Source organism: Diadema setosum, chromosome 5 (genome assembly GCF_964275005.1).
Source record: "Diadema setosum chromosome 5, eeDiaSeto1, whole genome shotgun sequence".
Classification (NCBI taxonomy): Eukaryota; Metazoa; Echinodermata; class Echinoidea; order Diadematoida; family Diadematidae; genus Diadema; species Diadema setosum.
In genome coordinates this window covers 39,664,713-39,681,910 of record NC_092689.1, presented here as the reverse complement: position 1 = coordinate 39,681,910, position 17,198 = coordinate 39,664,713, and the positions used below count along the sequence as shown (strand labels likewise).

The window sequence follows — 17,198 nt, the reverse complement described above, 5'->3', positions numbered from 1 at the left end:
GTCTAATTTCGGATATTCTGTTGGAAAACATGGCTCGAAATTTGCCGCATTTATCTGTAGTACAAGACACAAGCACTAAAAACCGACTGAGTGGGTGAAATGAGAGAGGTGATCTCGATGGTAATAATCGTACGGGATGACTCTCACAGAACAGACAAAATTAACAAGAAAACAATCATTAAGTACAAAAGGGAACACAAGAAATATATAACAATAAAAGGAATGATAAAAGAACACCAAACGTCCTTGGAGAACTATGCATCCATCAAATCATTTCCTCTTAATGGAAATGAAGTTAAAACGCCTTTTGTCTCGGACAATAATTGGGAGCGGACAAAGTGCGTGGATTGGGTATGTCATCGGAGTATACTCATTGTAATCAATGTGTCTTCTCACTGGCCTATAAACTCCAGCCTTCAGCTATAATAGTAATAAATGCTCACTTTCATTTTGTTGTCATAAATACCACCATTTTTCACCGAGTCTTTTTATTTTTTTTTTTTGTTCTTTCCCTCCCTTCGTGTCTAAAGGGCGGTGAGTTGGCTCAGTCGGTAGCGCGTCTGCCTCACGATCACGCGGCCCGGGTTCGAACCCGAGTCTGGACTGAGTAATGTTGTGTGTAAGCATACCGTCCCCTCAGGGAGGAGCACCTCCCTGGTCCCCTTTAGCAAGAGGCAAAACACTCTGTCCCTCGGATAGGACATAAAATGGAGGTCCCGTGTGTGAGAGAGTAACAACTCATGCACGTAAAAGATCCCGCTTCATTCATTCATCGCAAAGAGCAGGGTGTTTAACCCGGTGAAGTGGTCCCATCTCACATCCAACTGGACCCCATGGAAGACCAGCTGAATATGGGCTATCCAGCCATCTTCTCAGATGGAAAATGAACGAACAAACAAACAAACAAAACACTTGCACACACACACACACACAGAAACACACACAAACAAACAAAACACTTGCAGTGCACACACACAAGAAAAACTGCATGACAGGATTTTTCTCGTCATGAAGGGGAAAGTCATACTGGATTAAGTTAACGGTTGTGAAAGAAGTTCAGAAGCCTACCATGCCATGTACACACAGTTTAGTTGCAGACCTCTAAATATGTCTTTCATAAATTCTGCCATAATGATAATTACATGAATACAAGGAACCACAGAGCAAGGCCACTGTAATCTAAATTCGAGCGAGTGAGTATGAGAATCTTAATTGACAGCGCATTGTATACAAAGACATAGGGCCTATGGAAAAGGCACTGACAGTGACTGCAGGCATATCAATCTTGAAATGTGAATTTACATGGAATAACGTCAGATGCCAGTCGATGAACATTAACTCTCGATTATGAAATGCCTAGCTCGGGATGCATAAGCCTACATTTTGCATAAGAACTTACCATGAATGGCATGGGTTAATGAAACAAGCAGATAGAAGAGAACACCCCCGGTTAACCACATATTGTTGCTACACCGGAGTTGCGACCAACGGCGACAGAAGCGTTCACCTTCGTGGAACCGACGAAAATGTCAGCGCAGGCGTAATGAGTAGCCAGGTCTTTCACGCACGAACGGAAGCCTGATTTGTGAAGCTTTTATCTCATGTGGCAAAAATCCAGCGACACGCACTCAAATTGGTTATCTCAATCATACATGTTCGTCTGAGGATGGGTATACACACGGTATGCTGCTATCGCGGAAAAGAGAGTTTTATGTGATCCACAGTTTGCCTCGCCCACTGTCCTGCGCCTCCTGTTTGTTCTTTCCACGTGCTATTGTCCGTTGGCTTTCTCCTTTCCCTTCACCCTATTTATTTTAGTGTATAGGTAGAGCCCCGCATGTTTTAGCAAAGGTTTTAAAGGACGGTATGTTAATGCCTATTTCGACTTCATTACGGTGTGACTGTTCCCAGAAAGTGTTAGACGGAGAAACGAAGAAGGGATATAAACAAACGACATAATGCAAGGAGAAAGAAATGTGAATTTATAAGCTTGAAGAAGGATGGGTTTATAGACAGTGGAAAAACGCATTCATTACATTGAAAGAAGTGTGAGTTTAGGTTAGTAAAAGAACACACTCATGGATTACATTGAATCGGCATTTCATGCTCTGTATTGAACGCTCAAACTACGTACTTTGTCCGCTCACTCTATAGCACTAATATCGAAGGGCAAAGAAAATACAACATTATGATGAGTTTATCAACAGAAGTTACCAGTTGTTGAGTTCGGTAACTCTCTCTTTTATACACCGACTGAGCGTTATTGTCATCTTGGAACACGTCTTTCTAGCCTTTCAGAGGCAAGGTGCTGTATCAGGAATTCTGTCAATAGGACTCTGATTGCTTGCGTCATTACAATCATTATCTCACTATAGACATATAGATAGTTATCTAAATAATGGGAGGCCACCTGCAAAATGATGGAACAAGACTAGAATGAGAAAACTTGGTTTGAATGTTTCTCTAACTTTTCATTAATCTCTCTGTCAACGTCCCAGCCCCTTCTCGGTCTTTCCTTGCAATGTTATTGGCTATCTGGAAATTTGTTTCTTTACTTGCGTTTGCTTTATAATCATAAGAGATAAACTCAGCACTGCTATAGATTAGACCACACAGCGTAGATATCGGCTAATATTTGCATTACCACTGTAAACCCTGACTTTACCATTTTCGTTTCCCCGTTTTACTCCTCCATGATAGATTTGATAGATCTTTCTAATGAGAATGTCCTATAAATTTTCATATATATTCATAACAGTACATCATACAGGGTATTTCATTCTGCTCTCTATATCTGGTTAAATTGCGATTTTGTCATGGTATGAATTCTCCATGTTGACCTGTACTCGTATAGTGCCAGATATTTCTATGTTGTATAATATACAATATATCATACATATTATATATTGTGACGAACTCGCCTTCTCGTCGTGAAGTAAGAGAGTGTATTCGACTGTTTGTACAAATGTCTCCGCGAGCCGTGTCAGGATGGCCGAGTAGGCGGGGTTCGTTTTGTTGCAGTTTACAACGATCCCTTTAAATTATTAAAACTACTAGTCTGTACGCTCCCATGTATTATGTTGTGTCAGAAGCAGCTCACCAACACAAGCGGCACACATACCAAGTTCAGCATCACTTAGAGTATGTCACTCCCAAGGATGTTAAATTGGTATACTTATTTTGTTACCAACTTTTGCTACCAACTCTTGCTACCAACTCTTGCTACCAAGTTCTGCTACCAAGTTTTGTTACCAACTTTTGGTACCAACTCTTGCTACCAAGTTCTGCTACCAAGTTTTGTTACCAACTCAATCACGCTAACGTGGAACACCTTTCACAACCATATGGTGGCACAGGTGTCGTTGATGGCACGGGGTAAAGTGCTGTATAGCACCGTTACCAACTTCCTCAGGCGACGACTGGAACTTGGATTGGGCACGGACTATGCGACAAGTCACATTACCATTATACGAAAGACCATTAGTGCCACGGAGAAAAAAAAAACTACTATTTCTACTAATCTGTTTAAACAGATTATAATCTGTAATAACAGATTACGGTATTTCTACTAATCTGTTTAAACAGATTACGGTATTTCTTCTAATCTGTTTAAACAGATTATAATCTGTGATAACAGATTACGGTAATTCTACTAATCTGTTATAACAGATTATAATCTGTAATAACAGATTAGAAGAAATACCATAATCTGTTTAAACAGATTACAGTATTTCTTCTAATCTGTTTAAACAGATTACATTATTTCAACTAATCTGTTTAAACAGATTATAATCTGTTATAACAGATTACGATATTTCTACTAATCTGTTTAAACAGATTACGGTATTTCTTCTAATCTGTTTAAACAGATTATAATCTGTTATAACAGATTACGGTATTTCTACTAATCTGTTTAAACAGATTACGGTATTTCTTCTAATCTGTTTAAACAGATTACATTACTTCAACTAATCTGTTATAACAGATTACGGTATTTCTACTAATCTGTTTAAACAGATTACGGTATTTCTTCTAATCTGTTTAAACAGATTATAATCTGTAATAACAGATTACGGTAATTCTACTAATCTGTTTAAACAGATTATAGTAATTCAACTAATCTGTTCAAACAGATTATAATCTGTTCAAACAGATTATAATCTGTTATAACAGATTACGGTATTTCTTCTAATCTGTTTAAACAGATTACGGTATTTCTACTAATCTGTTTAAACAGATTACAGTAATTCAACTAATTTGTTTAAACAGATTATAATCTGTTATAACAGATTACAGTATTTCTACTAATCTGTTTAAACAGATTATAATCTGTAAAAACAGATTACGGATCCTACTTTTGTCACTTCCCCTGCGCTGCATGCGCGTTTTATAGTGGCTGTGATCACGTCACCCGCACAGAATTATTTTAGCTGGCGAGGGGCATGCCCGTGGCATAGCTCATGTCTTGTGAGAACTTGGACTGGACAGCTTGCCCTGAGTTTCGGGTAGGACATCATCGGAAGATTCGTAGTCTGTCATATCGTAGATATGCCTGCTTTTCATTGTGTAAGATTACTCCCCCCAATTAATCAATGATTGAATGATAACAATAATATTGGCATTATCGTGGTTTCTCTCACCACGCATTTCATACTCCATTCATTACCGTTCATTTCGTCGCTGCTGGTGACAAACTCCCACCGCTTTGCACACAGTGAAGACGTGCGCGCTCGTGAGTGGTGACAGAAACCACGATCTTACACTAACAGTTAAAGTTTGATATATCTTAATTCTTATCTAATGCAGGCGTAGAAATAGACCTAGATCGATCTAGTCTAGATTCTAGACCTAGATGATCTGAAGTTAGTCCTAACGTTAGTTCCCTAAACTTTACGTTAGTCCTAAAGTTAGTTCCCTAAACTTTAGCCTTTAGTTTTAGGGGACTAACATTGGGACTAACTAGGACTGTAGCTCTAGAATTTAGACTAGATCTAACAACTGTTGGGTCTATGTCTACGTCTGAATTAGATAAGAATCAAGATAGGGGACTGGGGTCTAACACTATCAGTGACACTAGTAACAGCAACTCAGATGTAGATCTAAATAGACTATAGACTAAATAGACTAGTCTAAATTAGACCTAGAGACCTAGGCTGGGGTCTAACTTCATTACATCTGGACCTAATCAGAAAAAAATCTGTCAGGTTGGATGAGTCTTTGAACATTTTATTTTTAAGCTCTCTTCGAGAAGAATACGGCGAAGCCAGATGTAGAATCTAGTCTCAGTGGAGCAGATATAGAAAGTGGTCTAGGGTCTATTAACGTTAGTCTGTAAATCTAATAGTTAGAGTCTAGGTCTATTACTTTTAGATCTATACTGTAGACTATCGCCGAATGAAATATAGTCTAGGCCAGGGTCTAGTTCTATATTGATTTGTGTGTGTGTGTGTGTGTTTATAAGCTGACTGTATATAGACCTAACTTAGTCCGATTGCAAGACACCCCTTATGGAATAGGGCCGCCTAGGGCCAGTAGGGGGTCTCATGACTCTGGATGGTCTCTGCTGCTAGTGCTATTTTGTGCAAACGTTAATTATCAGATCGCACTGGGTCTGGGAACTGCATATTATTTCATTTATTCTTAAGTTAAACTGCAAAACAAAATCCCTAAAACCTTACTAAACGAGTTTTATTAGGCCTACTCTTTAAAAAAAAAAGCAACAACAACAACAACAGCAAATGGATCACTCAGTTTTGTTGCTCCTCTTGACTTGAGATAAGAGAATACGAACAGCAACAAAAACAACAAAATAACTTTGACTTTTTAGCGATATTTCCATCAAACTGGATAAAGTGCCCGTCATTCGACCGCAAATAATAACTTCACATTTTCACACGCAAGGGCACTTAAGTATCAAAAAACACATGCAAATCAACACATCACATCATTGGTGCCGGAAGCGGGGGGACAGGAAGAGGAAGAAAAAGGAGAAGAGTTGGAAAGAAAATGTTGTATTAATGTACACTGTAACTTAGAAAAATGTGTTATTTTTTTTGCTCGCTCCCTTTGCTTGCTCACAAAATGAAAGATTATATGTGTAATTTATGCCAGTGCTCGTAACCAGCTCATTCACTTCGCTCCCTCGCTTTCAAATTTCTTTGAAAATTTTTACGCGTCGTATCGCCCCCTGTGTATGCCACTGAGCCCCCTCCCCTTCAAAAAAGGGAGCCCCCTGGGATGTTTGCCCCCCCCCCCCCCCCCCCCAATCCAGAATTGCTTCCGGCGCGCCTGCATTACACACAGAGAAAAAGTCACTGACGGTGATCTAAGTTCAGTAGTGAAATTCCAAAACAATGTCAACATTTAAAAATCTAGCTTCCATCGTCAATATGGGGGCTTAGGCACAATATTTCCAGGCCAAAGCATGTGGTGCTTAAGTCTGGTCTTTGAGAACCGGTCGGCTAAAACGTGCTAGGACTTATATTATTATTAAGGGTTAATGAATGGAGCAGCTAATAATAATATATTATGCATGGGGTTTGACATTATGGTCTTCAAACGTAGTAATAGTTTGTATATGTATCACGGGTAAATTGCATTTAGGCAAAGTTTCATTTTGTCTTAAGTGATAACCACTTAGGCTACTTATCAATTAGTCTACTGACCAGTTAGTCTAAAGTCTAAAGTACATTTGGTGTAATGGCCATTTGGTCTAAACTCTATGACCATTTGGTCTAATGACCATTCAGTCTAACGTCTAATTGGTCTGTCCATTCAATCAAGTCTAACACCACTTAGTCTGTTTGCCAGTTGGTCTAGTCACCAGCTTGTCTAATATTTGATTCGTCTAATCATCATTCTGTCTATTATTCATTTTTAGCTCACCTGAGCCAAAGGCTCTTAAAAGTGAACTATTGCGATCGCCCTTCGTCCGGCGTCCGTCGTGCGTCGTCCGTCGTGTGTAAACTTTTTACATTTTCATCTTCTTCTTGAAAACCCTAGGACCGATTTTCATCAAACTTGGCAGGTAGCATCCCTAGGGGGTTAGGAACTTAATTTCTTAAAATGGGCACCATGCCCCACCCAGGGGGCCCCCAGGGGGGCCCAAACCCCCCAAATTAAAGAAATCTGTAAAAATCTTCTTCTCTAGAACCAGAAGTGATAGAGCTAAGTTAATACTATGAGTTAGTACATTGATGACTGTAGTTTCAAGTTTGTTCATGGCAGAATCAGGGGTGCCCCCCTTGGGACCCAGGGGAGGGGGTGGGGAGGGGTCCTAATGGGGCCTAAATTGTACATTTTCATCTTCTTCTTGAGAACCCCATGACCAATTTTCACCAAACTTGGCAGGTAGCATCCCAACGGTTAGGATCTCAATTTGTTAAAATGGGCACCATACCCCACCCAGGGGCCCCCAGGGGGCCCAAACCCCAAAAAATGAAGGAATCTTTAAAAAAATCTTCTGTAGAATCAGAAGTTATAGAGCTAAGATAATACTATAAGTGAGTACATTAATGACTGTAGTTTCAAGTTTGTTCATAGCAGATCCAGGGGTGCCCCTCTTTGGGGACGAGGGGGGGGGGGTTGGGAAGGTCCAAATGGGGGCCTGAATTGTACATTTTCATCTTCTTCCTGAAAACCTCATGATGGATTTCGTCAAACTTGGCAGGTAGCATCCCTAGGGGGTCAGGATCTCAATTTATCAAAATGGGCACCATGCCCCACCCAGAGGGCCCCAGGGGGCCCCAATCCCCCCCAAATTAAGGAATCTTTTGGGCCCTTATTGTACATTTTCATCTTCTACTTGAGAATGCCTGGTCAAATTTTAGTAGAGCTGTGAATAATTTAGATTAGTGACTGCGTGAAAGGTGAACTTGCGATACTCAGGTGAGCGCTAGACCCGCGGGTCTCTTGTAAGTTTCTAATTACCTTTATGTCTAATTCACATTTGAGCTAAACCCACTTTGGCTAATATCCACTTAGGCAACTTATCACTCTGTTGAATAGGCCTAACCATTTAGGCAAAGTTTCATTATGGGGGGTTGAGTGATGCCGAATATCTTCGGCCACGGAGTAAAGGACTGAGCAGGGAAAGGGTTTGGGAGGTTCCAACATGAAGGATAGACTAAATAAGCGGGGGGGGGGATGTAGGACCTGTTTTTTTGCTGCCAGTTAACCACAAAAAATGTTTTCAAACAATACCACAGAGGTACATCCTCATTACTTGAATGAAAACTTTAGGCGATTTGAACCTTTACTCAGAGTATGAACCATATTTCGTTTTTTTATTTTGCGAGCAAGCGAGGCAAGCCAGCTGAAAATTCCACCTTCTAGCTATAAAAAAAAAAATGTTACTTGTAATGTAGATAGCTATATAGACATATCTGTACTTAGTTTCTCTTGACATAACAGCTGTCATCCACACAACACTTGTTCACCTTAGTTTGTGTTTATTATTGTGTTTATCTATATCTGAACTTAATTTCTTTTGACATAACAGCTGTCATCCACAGAACACTTGTTCACCTTAGTTTGTGTTCATTTATCATCCATTTGGTGTCTATTTTTGTCATTTCTTGATTGTACAGAGTCGATGAAGGCCAGGGGCCGAAAGCTTGTATAAAATAAAGAAAGGAATTAAGCGCTACGTCAGTTCCCTTATCTCATTCTTTCGCATATATATTACTTTGATTTCGAAATACACATTTCTGTGTGATTTGGTAGAATAACTTGGCAACATAGGCCTACATGTATAATCATCTAATTTTTACAAGCACCTCCATGATTATTAGATTAATGTCTAATTAACACTTTTTTGTTGTTTATTGTAGGTTTATCAAGATGGATTTGTGTGCATTTATGGAGGAAAGAGGCATGGACAGAAGTGTTATAGAACGGATGAGAGAAGAAAAGGTGAGATCAATTTTTGAAATAGTTGGGGGGGGGGGGGGCACTGTCATTACAAGTTGGACACCATGCTCGTACATGAACTTTCAAAATGGACCCTAAACAAGTAATTAGGCTTCATCTCAGAATACCCAAACAAGTATTAATTTTGTCAGGTTTTTCCCACTCTAAACAAGTAAATTAGCTGTTGTAAAAGTATACCCTTTTCCCCGATTTTGTCAAGTTTGATATCCTTTTCACTGTATGCGCATACATCATCTGTGAAACACAACCCCTTTTATGTTCTTTTCTGTACGAGCATGGTGTCCGCCTTGTAATGGAAGTGCCCCCCCCCCCCCCCCGGGGGGGGGGGGGGATAGTGTCCTAAGGCTTGTATAGGGGCAGTTATTATGAGAGTGGTATGATATATCTTATCCATGAAATAAACATGAAACATTTGCATTTGTATAGCCAGGGCTCCACACTAACTCTTTTGGTTAGAGGTCCAGACATCCCAGGCTCCCCTTGTATTGGGCTCTGTATTGAAATTGTTCACTTTTGGGCTCCCAGACCTGAATTTTAGGCGCCCATGTGTTCCGGGTGCCTGCTGATATCAAGCCGTGGTATAGCTAAGGAAATTGTAAAGCATAAAGGTAAAGCTTTTTATGCCTCCGCCACGAAGTGGTGCCGGAGGCATTATGTTTTTGGGTTGTCCGTCCGTCCGTCCGTCCGTCCGTCCGTCCGTACATCCGTCCACATTCGTTTACGTGAGAACTTGAGTAATTGTATCCCCCGAACAGAGTTCGGAGGATACTATGGATTTGGCCTCGTTGTGCCGCCGTCTCCGCCGCAGAGATTTTCTTGTGAGCGCTCTACCGGCTGCAGTTCTTTTCGGATCATCTTCAAATTTGGCATATAGGTGTATCATGGTAAAACAAAGAAGACTATTGTTTTTGGTGGTGGCGCCCTTGCTTGTTCCGTCTTTATACATGAAAAGGTAAATTTTTCAGGGTCTGCTTTTGTGCACAATACTGGCCATGTTTCTTATCCGATTTTTTTCAAATTTGGTATGTAAATGTGTCATAGTCAAGTCTACACACCTATACCTATTGGTAATGCTGCCCCCACTGTTCTACCTTTTACAGGGTCAAAGGTCACCCTGATCAGGTCAGAATTTGGAAAAGTGCTTATTTATGCAATAACTTGATTATTACTCAATGGATTTTATTTAGACTTGCTAAGGAGGCGTGTGGGTGGTCATTCTACATGTAGGACACAACAGTTTGTGGTGAGGGCGCCCTCAGTGTTCCGACTTGGATGCCATATCACATTTCTTATGTGTGTTCTATCAGCCACATTTCTTGTCCGATTTTCTTCAAATTTGGCATGTAGGTGCATTATGGTGAAATGAAGACACCTATTGTTTTTAGTGGTGGCGCCCTCGCTTGTTCCGTCTCTATACACCAAAAGGTAAATATTTCAGGGTCTGCTTGTGTGCGCGATCCTGACTGTGTTTCTTGACCGATTTTTTTCAAATTTGGTATGTACATGTAAATGTGTCATAGTCAATTCTACACACCTATACCTATTGGTAATGCTGCCCCCACTGTTCTGCTTTTACAGGGACAAAGGTCACCCTGTTCAGGTCAAAATTTGCAAAAGTGCTTATTTATGCAATAACTTGATTATTACCCAATGGATTTTATTCAGACTTGTAAAGGAGGTGTATGGGTGGTCATTCAACATGTAGGACACAACAGTTTGTGGTGAGGGCGCCCTCAGTGTTCCGACTTGGATGCCAGATCACATTTCTTGTATGTGCTCTATCAGCCACATTTCTTGTCCGATTTTCTTCAAATTTGGCAAGAAGGTGCATTATGGTGCATTATGAAGAAATGAGGACAATATGGATTTGGCCTCGTTGCGCCGCCGCGTCCGCGTCCGCCGCAGAGATTTTCTTGTGAGCGCTCTGCTGGCTGCAGTTCTTCTTAGATCATCTTCAAATTTGGCATGAAGGTGTATTATGGTAAAACAAAGACGCCTATTGTAGGAAGCGGGTCCGGCAGCAGCTCCTAGACCACATATACACCAGAGACTGTGTTGTACTGCAATCAGGGGTACTACACACCTACTACAGTGATCACGACCCAGTGTATTTGAAGACTCCTACTAATAACCTGTAGTGGCACAAGGTAAATTCTGTGACAACAACTGAAAAATACCCAAAGTGCAAACATTGGTTCCCAGTTGCCACATTATTCAACAGTTTAGCCTAAAAAAATCATCCAAATGGGGTATGGGGGGTGGGTTCGGGGGATACATGTGCTCGATCGGGTCCCCCGGCCGAGTGCTCTAGTTTTGGCTGGATTTTTACCAAACCTGGTCCAAGTATAAATTATGATGGGGCAATTACTTGATTAGATTTTGGGTGAAATCGGCTAATGGCCAAAGGTCAAAGTTCAAAGTCAAATCATGAAATTTATCCGTCAATGCAATAACTTAAGACTGGAAAGAACAAATTTCCCCAAACCTGGTCCAAAATGATGAAGTGTGATAGGGTAATCACTTGATTAGATATTGAGTGAACTAGGCCAGAGGTCAAATTTCAGAGGTCTAGTGAAATGCTCAAATTTCACCCATTTTCCATATGTTTAAAGTGGCTCCGTGTACTGTCCTGAAACTTGGCATATAATCACCAGATAATGATTATTTGCCCACTACATTAACTTGTGGTCTCACATTGGCAGTATGTACTGCACCTTATGGGAGAAAAAATGTGATACTGCGGAGGCATACCAGTCGCCCTAGCGACATTTCTGGTTTGATGTTTCAATTTTATAATATGTTTCTTTGAATACATAGTTTGAATGCATTTCTTGAGACAGTGTGTAGTTATTAACCGGTATACATGCAGCAATCAAGTAAATATAAAAGACAGCACTCGACAAATCTTGCCCACCTTTGTCAGTGACGTTCATTTTGCACATGGTTAACATGGAATGCTTCTACGTTTTGGCCTTTCCTCAATTAGCCTTGTGCTCTTTTTTGCTGAAAAAAATTAACTCTTTTTCATATGTATTCTCTCACCTTCTTGTTATTTACAGATTGATGCTTCCATTCTGCTATTGATGGATGAGGATGAGCTCAAGAAGTTTGTGCCACTATTGGGGGATAGACTAGCACTGCGCAAATTTTCAGAAGAAAGCACTCAGAAAGTGTCTACCAGCTCATCAAAGTCTTCCAAAAAAGACTCGCTTCTTTGTAAACTTAGACAGAAATTGGGGATGAAAAGAGATAGGGAGGTTGCTGAAAATAGTAGTGGGTATGAAGATTCTGCAAGTTGTTCCTATGGGAGAGCTCATAAAATGCTAGGGAACAAAAATGCTGAAAGATTGGACAGAAGAATAGATGTCGGATGGATGGACTTTGATCATATGTTAGGCAGATACAGGCAGGTACGTAAGACGAACGGAGGAGGCATCAGATCTCTGTCTGTGTCTAAGCTATGCAAGCCTGCTGAACTGCTACAAATTGTAGAAGACCTCTTCTTCCCGGATGGCATTTCAGCTAAAGGGGAAAAAGAAAACTTTGAATGCTCCTTGGTGGACTTTCGACAGCAGCCTCTTGAAGGAGATGTTGGACAACTCTACAGCAGATCAAAAATGCCAACCCTTAGGTTTTACCTGCGCACAGTGTCCAAAGTACAGGAGCATGGCAAATCTAAGGGCAAGTCAAAGGGCAAGTCAAAGGTCAAGAAGAGGAGGACGGTTCATGTGAGGGATCGTGGATATGATACAAGTAGTAGTGAAGCTGATTTGCCTGAAATTTCGCTAAATTCTGGTGAACATTCTACAAGCACCCACTCTTCATCTTCATCTGTATGTTGTCTGGAAGATGACATCACCAAGTCCAGCACCTTATTTTCGGGATTGAAGGAACTTGCAGACTCACCAACTATTTCATTTGGGCCATCGCACTCTACTCCGGTGCAGGAACAGCTCGATGTCACGATTAGGGACCCAGTTAACTCATTGCCAGCTGAACAGATATTGGCTGAAGTCATTACTGATGAGCCAACTGTATATGTAGAGCTGGTTGAAGAACAGACAAATGACTTTCCAACTAACCAAACACAATTTGAAGTTCTCCTCATTCGAAGAAGTTGTTTAATAACAGATATGATGAATGCTTTTTCGGACGAAAGCATACTGAAGGCTAATATTGTTGTCCATATGATTCTACAAAATGGGGATCTAGAGAAGGGCCAGGGTAACGGAGTATATAAGGATGCTATAACCCAATTTTGGGACGAGGTGTATGAACAGATGACAAGTGGAGACTCTTCAAGGATACCTGTCTTGAGACATGATTATGGGGAGAAGGAATGGCAGGCACTAGGACGCATCATCACAAAAGGCTGGTTGGACCACAAGTACTTTCCCATCAGGTTGGCACAAGACTTTATGGTTAATGCAATCTGGGGATCCACGTTCTGTAATGGTGACATGGTGGAGGCCTTCCTAAGTTTGCTCCCAGAATCAGAAAAGGAAGTCGTGAAATCAGCACTTAGCAATTTCCCCGAAGACAATGAAGAGCTCATTGACATCCTGAGTGGCTATGATTGTCGAAAGGTACCAACAAACGAAAACTTCAGCTGCCTCCTTTCAGAGTTGGGCCATAAGGAAATCATCCAAAAGCCAATGTACATTGCTGACTGCATGAGACCAGTCCTTCAAAACCTTCAGAATGAGCTGACCCAGGAAAGCTTAAGTGAAATATATGCTTCACTGCATCCGACATCGAAAAAAGTGATTGACAAGTTGGAGTTCTCAAGGGATCTCTCACCCAGTGAGCAGGCGGTATCAACGTACCTGAAGAAGTACTTGCGGTCACTAAACCAAGGCATGCTGAGAAGATTTCTTAGGTTCTGTACAGGATTAGATATTCTCTCTAACTCAGATATCAGGGTTACATTCTGTTCCTTGGATGGTCTCCAGAGGAGGCCCATTGGCCACACTTGTGGTAACGTGATAGAATTGTCATCCACCTATGATAACTACGTAGAGTTTAGACAGGAGTTTAATCACATTCTACATAGTGGTCTATGGGTTATGGATGCTCTTTAAATACTTTTCAAGGAAAGGAGCTATACTCAAGAATGTTGTGCAGAATTACAAACTGCTAGGTTGAATGTGGAAGAGAGTCACATAATCTTGAATGAAATACTCTTTTTATTGTTTCACAAAACCTATCACTGGGTAATATTTGTTTTATAAGGTTTGAATATGATTGACTTTTTTTATCAGACTGCATGGTCATTGTTGATTAAACAGGGTATATTCATATCAGACTCCTTTTTAGGGTTATGGTTACAATTATTTTACCTTTGTCACGGTAATCTGACAGCTCTTCTGTGCTCGGAGACGAAGTGGGGACTATAATTTTACGTGTGACCTGAGAAAGAAGCAGAATCGTATGTATATGGTAATAAAGGCTTTGGAATGATATGTATTTTCAAAGCCTTTGTAGGTTTCATCTTATGGTGATTGAACATACCATTGTTCAAGATCAGCGCTCTAGTTGTGTATTTGGTTTGTGTTGAGGGTTTTGACTGTAACAGTTTGCCAAAGTTAATGTTATAGTGGTTATTTTAAAGGAAGGTTTTACTACCATTTAGGGGTCGAAGTTAAAAGATCAATGCTCATTTTTAATGAAAATATCTACATGTTTATACTGGGTCTAAGTATTACCTCAGAAATGGACTTTAATCTAAGTATCATGGAATGATAAATTACTGGTAAACTTTATTATTTGATCCAAGATTCAAAGTCAAAGGTCACAAAAGTCAATTTACACAAAAAAAAAAATGACACGTTTGGGGGCTATTTCAGTATTGGTGTAATTGCTAGGAATGGCAAGGCTGTTGGCAACATAATTGTTTGTGCAGGTACAGTGTTTTCACAGATGGCGGAGGCCTATGTATCTGTAGTTTTTAATGTACATGTATGACTGTGCACAATTCAACCATAGGAGGGGTTGTCAATAGGATATCTTGAAATATTATTGATTTATATGCCATTGTTTCATATTTCATGTTTCAAGGGGAATGGTATGTATACGATTTAGTAATAAAGGCTTTGGAATGATGTGTATTTTTCGAAAGGTTTCGTAGGTTTGATCTTATGGTGATTGCACATACCATTGTTTAAAATCAGCACTCTAGTTGCGTATTTGGTTTGTGTTGATGTTTATATTTTTATCTAAGGTTTTGGCTGTAACAGTTTGCCATAGTTAATGTTATAGTGGTTATTTTAGAGGAAGGTTTTATTACCATATAGGGATCAAAGTTAAAAGATCAATGCTCATTTTAATGAAAAGTTTTACAGTTTTATACTGGGTCTAAGTACTACCTCAGAAATGGACTTTGCTTTAAGTATCATGGAATGATATATTACTGGTAAACTTTATTCTTTGATCCAAGATTCAAAATCAAAGGTCACAGAAGTCAATTTACACCAATAGATATGACACATTTTGGGGTTATTTCAGTATTGGTGTAATTGTTAGGGATGGCAAGGTTCTTGGCAACACATACAGTTGGCAGCAAAATTAATCAACCCCCTCACGTTTTATACATTATCAACACTATAAATTGTGTTGGAATTAAGAAACAGTTTTCCAGTTATCATAAAACCTATCACATTGTATATCAATAGAAAGGATAATGTATTGCCTTTACTTTCCACCCGTTATGTAATTGTGATCACCCATGCATGAAGAAATATGATCCATTATGTAAAATAATGTATATTTTCTTACCTTTGTGTGATTATTGAAGCGTAACTTGCAAACCACCAATGATCACAAATGATTTTGTATGTTTTCTGAGAGATGTGACAATACCCTTTAATTTAATACACAATTCTTGTATCTGCAGTTGTTTCTATTTCTTTCATGAAGAAATAAAAAATAAAATTTTGATGAAAATATAATCTGTGTACAAAAGTCAACGGGGCAACAAAAATGAAACAGTTTTTCTTTGAAAAATGTCTATAAATATAGTAATACCTACCAAAATATTTGAAATTAGACATCAAATTATACAATATCATGTCAGCTTTCAAGAAAATGACTTATGAGCCTATATTCAAGGGCTGGCTTGCAAGTAACGCTCCAATAATCACACAAATCCAAGAAAATGTACATAAGTTTGCAAAATATATCATTTTTTCACGCATGAATGATCTCAATTGGATAGCATGTGGAAAACAAAGATTATGTTTCCCTTACATATGCAGAGATGCCAACCGTTACGGAATATGCATGATGTGTATTTCCATATGAATTCAAGGCTTTCATCACCAGTTCATTGATGTTAGTATGGTCATTGTTGTTACGCATCTTTCACTATTGTTCAGCAGTTGAGCTATTCATATTTTAATTTTGACCTCATGCATATTACGTAATGGTTGGCATCTCTGCATACGACATACAATTCACTGCGTTTTATGATGTCTTGTTATGAATATTTCATACTTTACAGCACAATTTGTAGTGCTATTTTATGCCCAAAATGTGAAAGGGGTTGAATAATTTTGCTGCCAACTGTATGTACGTGCAGGTACAGTGTTTTCGCAGAAGGCGAAGGCCTATGTATCTGTAGTTTTTAATGTACATGCATGACTGTGCACAATTCAACCATAGGAGGGGTTGTCAATAGGATATCTTGAAAAATTAATGATTTATACGCCAATGTCTTATATTTCATGTTTCAAGCAGAATGGTACATGCCTATGTATACGATTTGGTAATAAAGGCTTTGGAATGATGTGTATTTTTCGAAAGGTTTCGTAGGTTTGATCTTATGGTGATTGCACTTACCATTGTTTAAAATCAGCACTCTAGTTGCGTATTTGGTATGTGTTGATGTTTATATTTTTATCTAAGGTTTTGGCTGTAACAGTTTGCCATAGTTAATGTTATATTGGTTGTTTTAGAGGAAGGTTTTATTACCATATAGGCTGCCAACTCTATGTACGTGCAGGTACAGTGTTTTCGCAGAAGGCGGAGGCCTATGTATCTGTAGTTTTTAATGTACATGTACATGTATGACTGTGCACAATTCAACCATAGAAGGGTTGTCAATAGGATATCTTGAAAATTAATGATTTATATGCCAATGTCTCAGTATCAAAAGAATAATCTAAAATACAAAAAAGTCTAATGATCCAGTCATCCATTGTTAAAGTAATGATATAATTTTTTATGTGGTAACTTTGCAAACACACATAAAGAATCATTTCACACAGACT

The 17,198-nt window shown here is 39.4% G+C and overlaps 1 protein-coding gene across 1 annotated transcript; it reads left to right on the top strand.

Moving 5' to 3' along the window:
- The first annotated feature begins 8,841 nt into the window (after window positions 1–8,841).
- LOC140228671 (uncharacterized) lies at window positions 8,842–14,012 on the top strand. Its single transcript, XM_072308934.1, has 2 exons — window positions 8,842–8,913; window positions 11,991–14,012. The coding sequence occupies exons 1-2, from the start codon at window positions 8,842–8,844 to the stop codon at window positions 14,010–14,012; spliced, it is 2,094 nt and encodes a 697-aa protein (XP_072165035.1).
- Window positions 14,013–17,198: the final 3,186 nt, after the last annotated feature.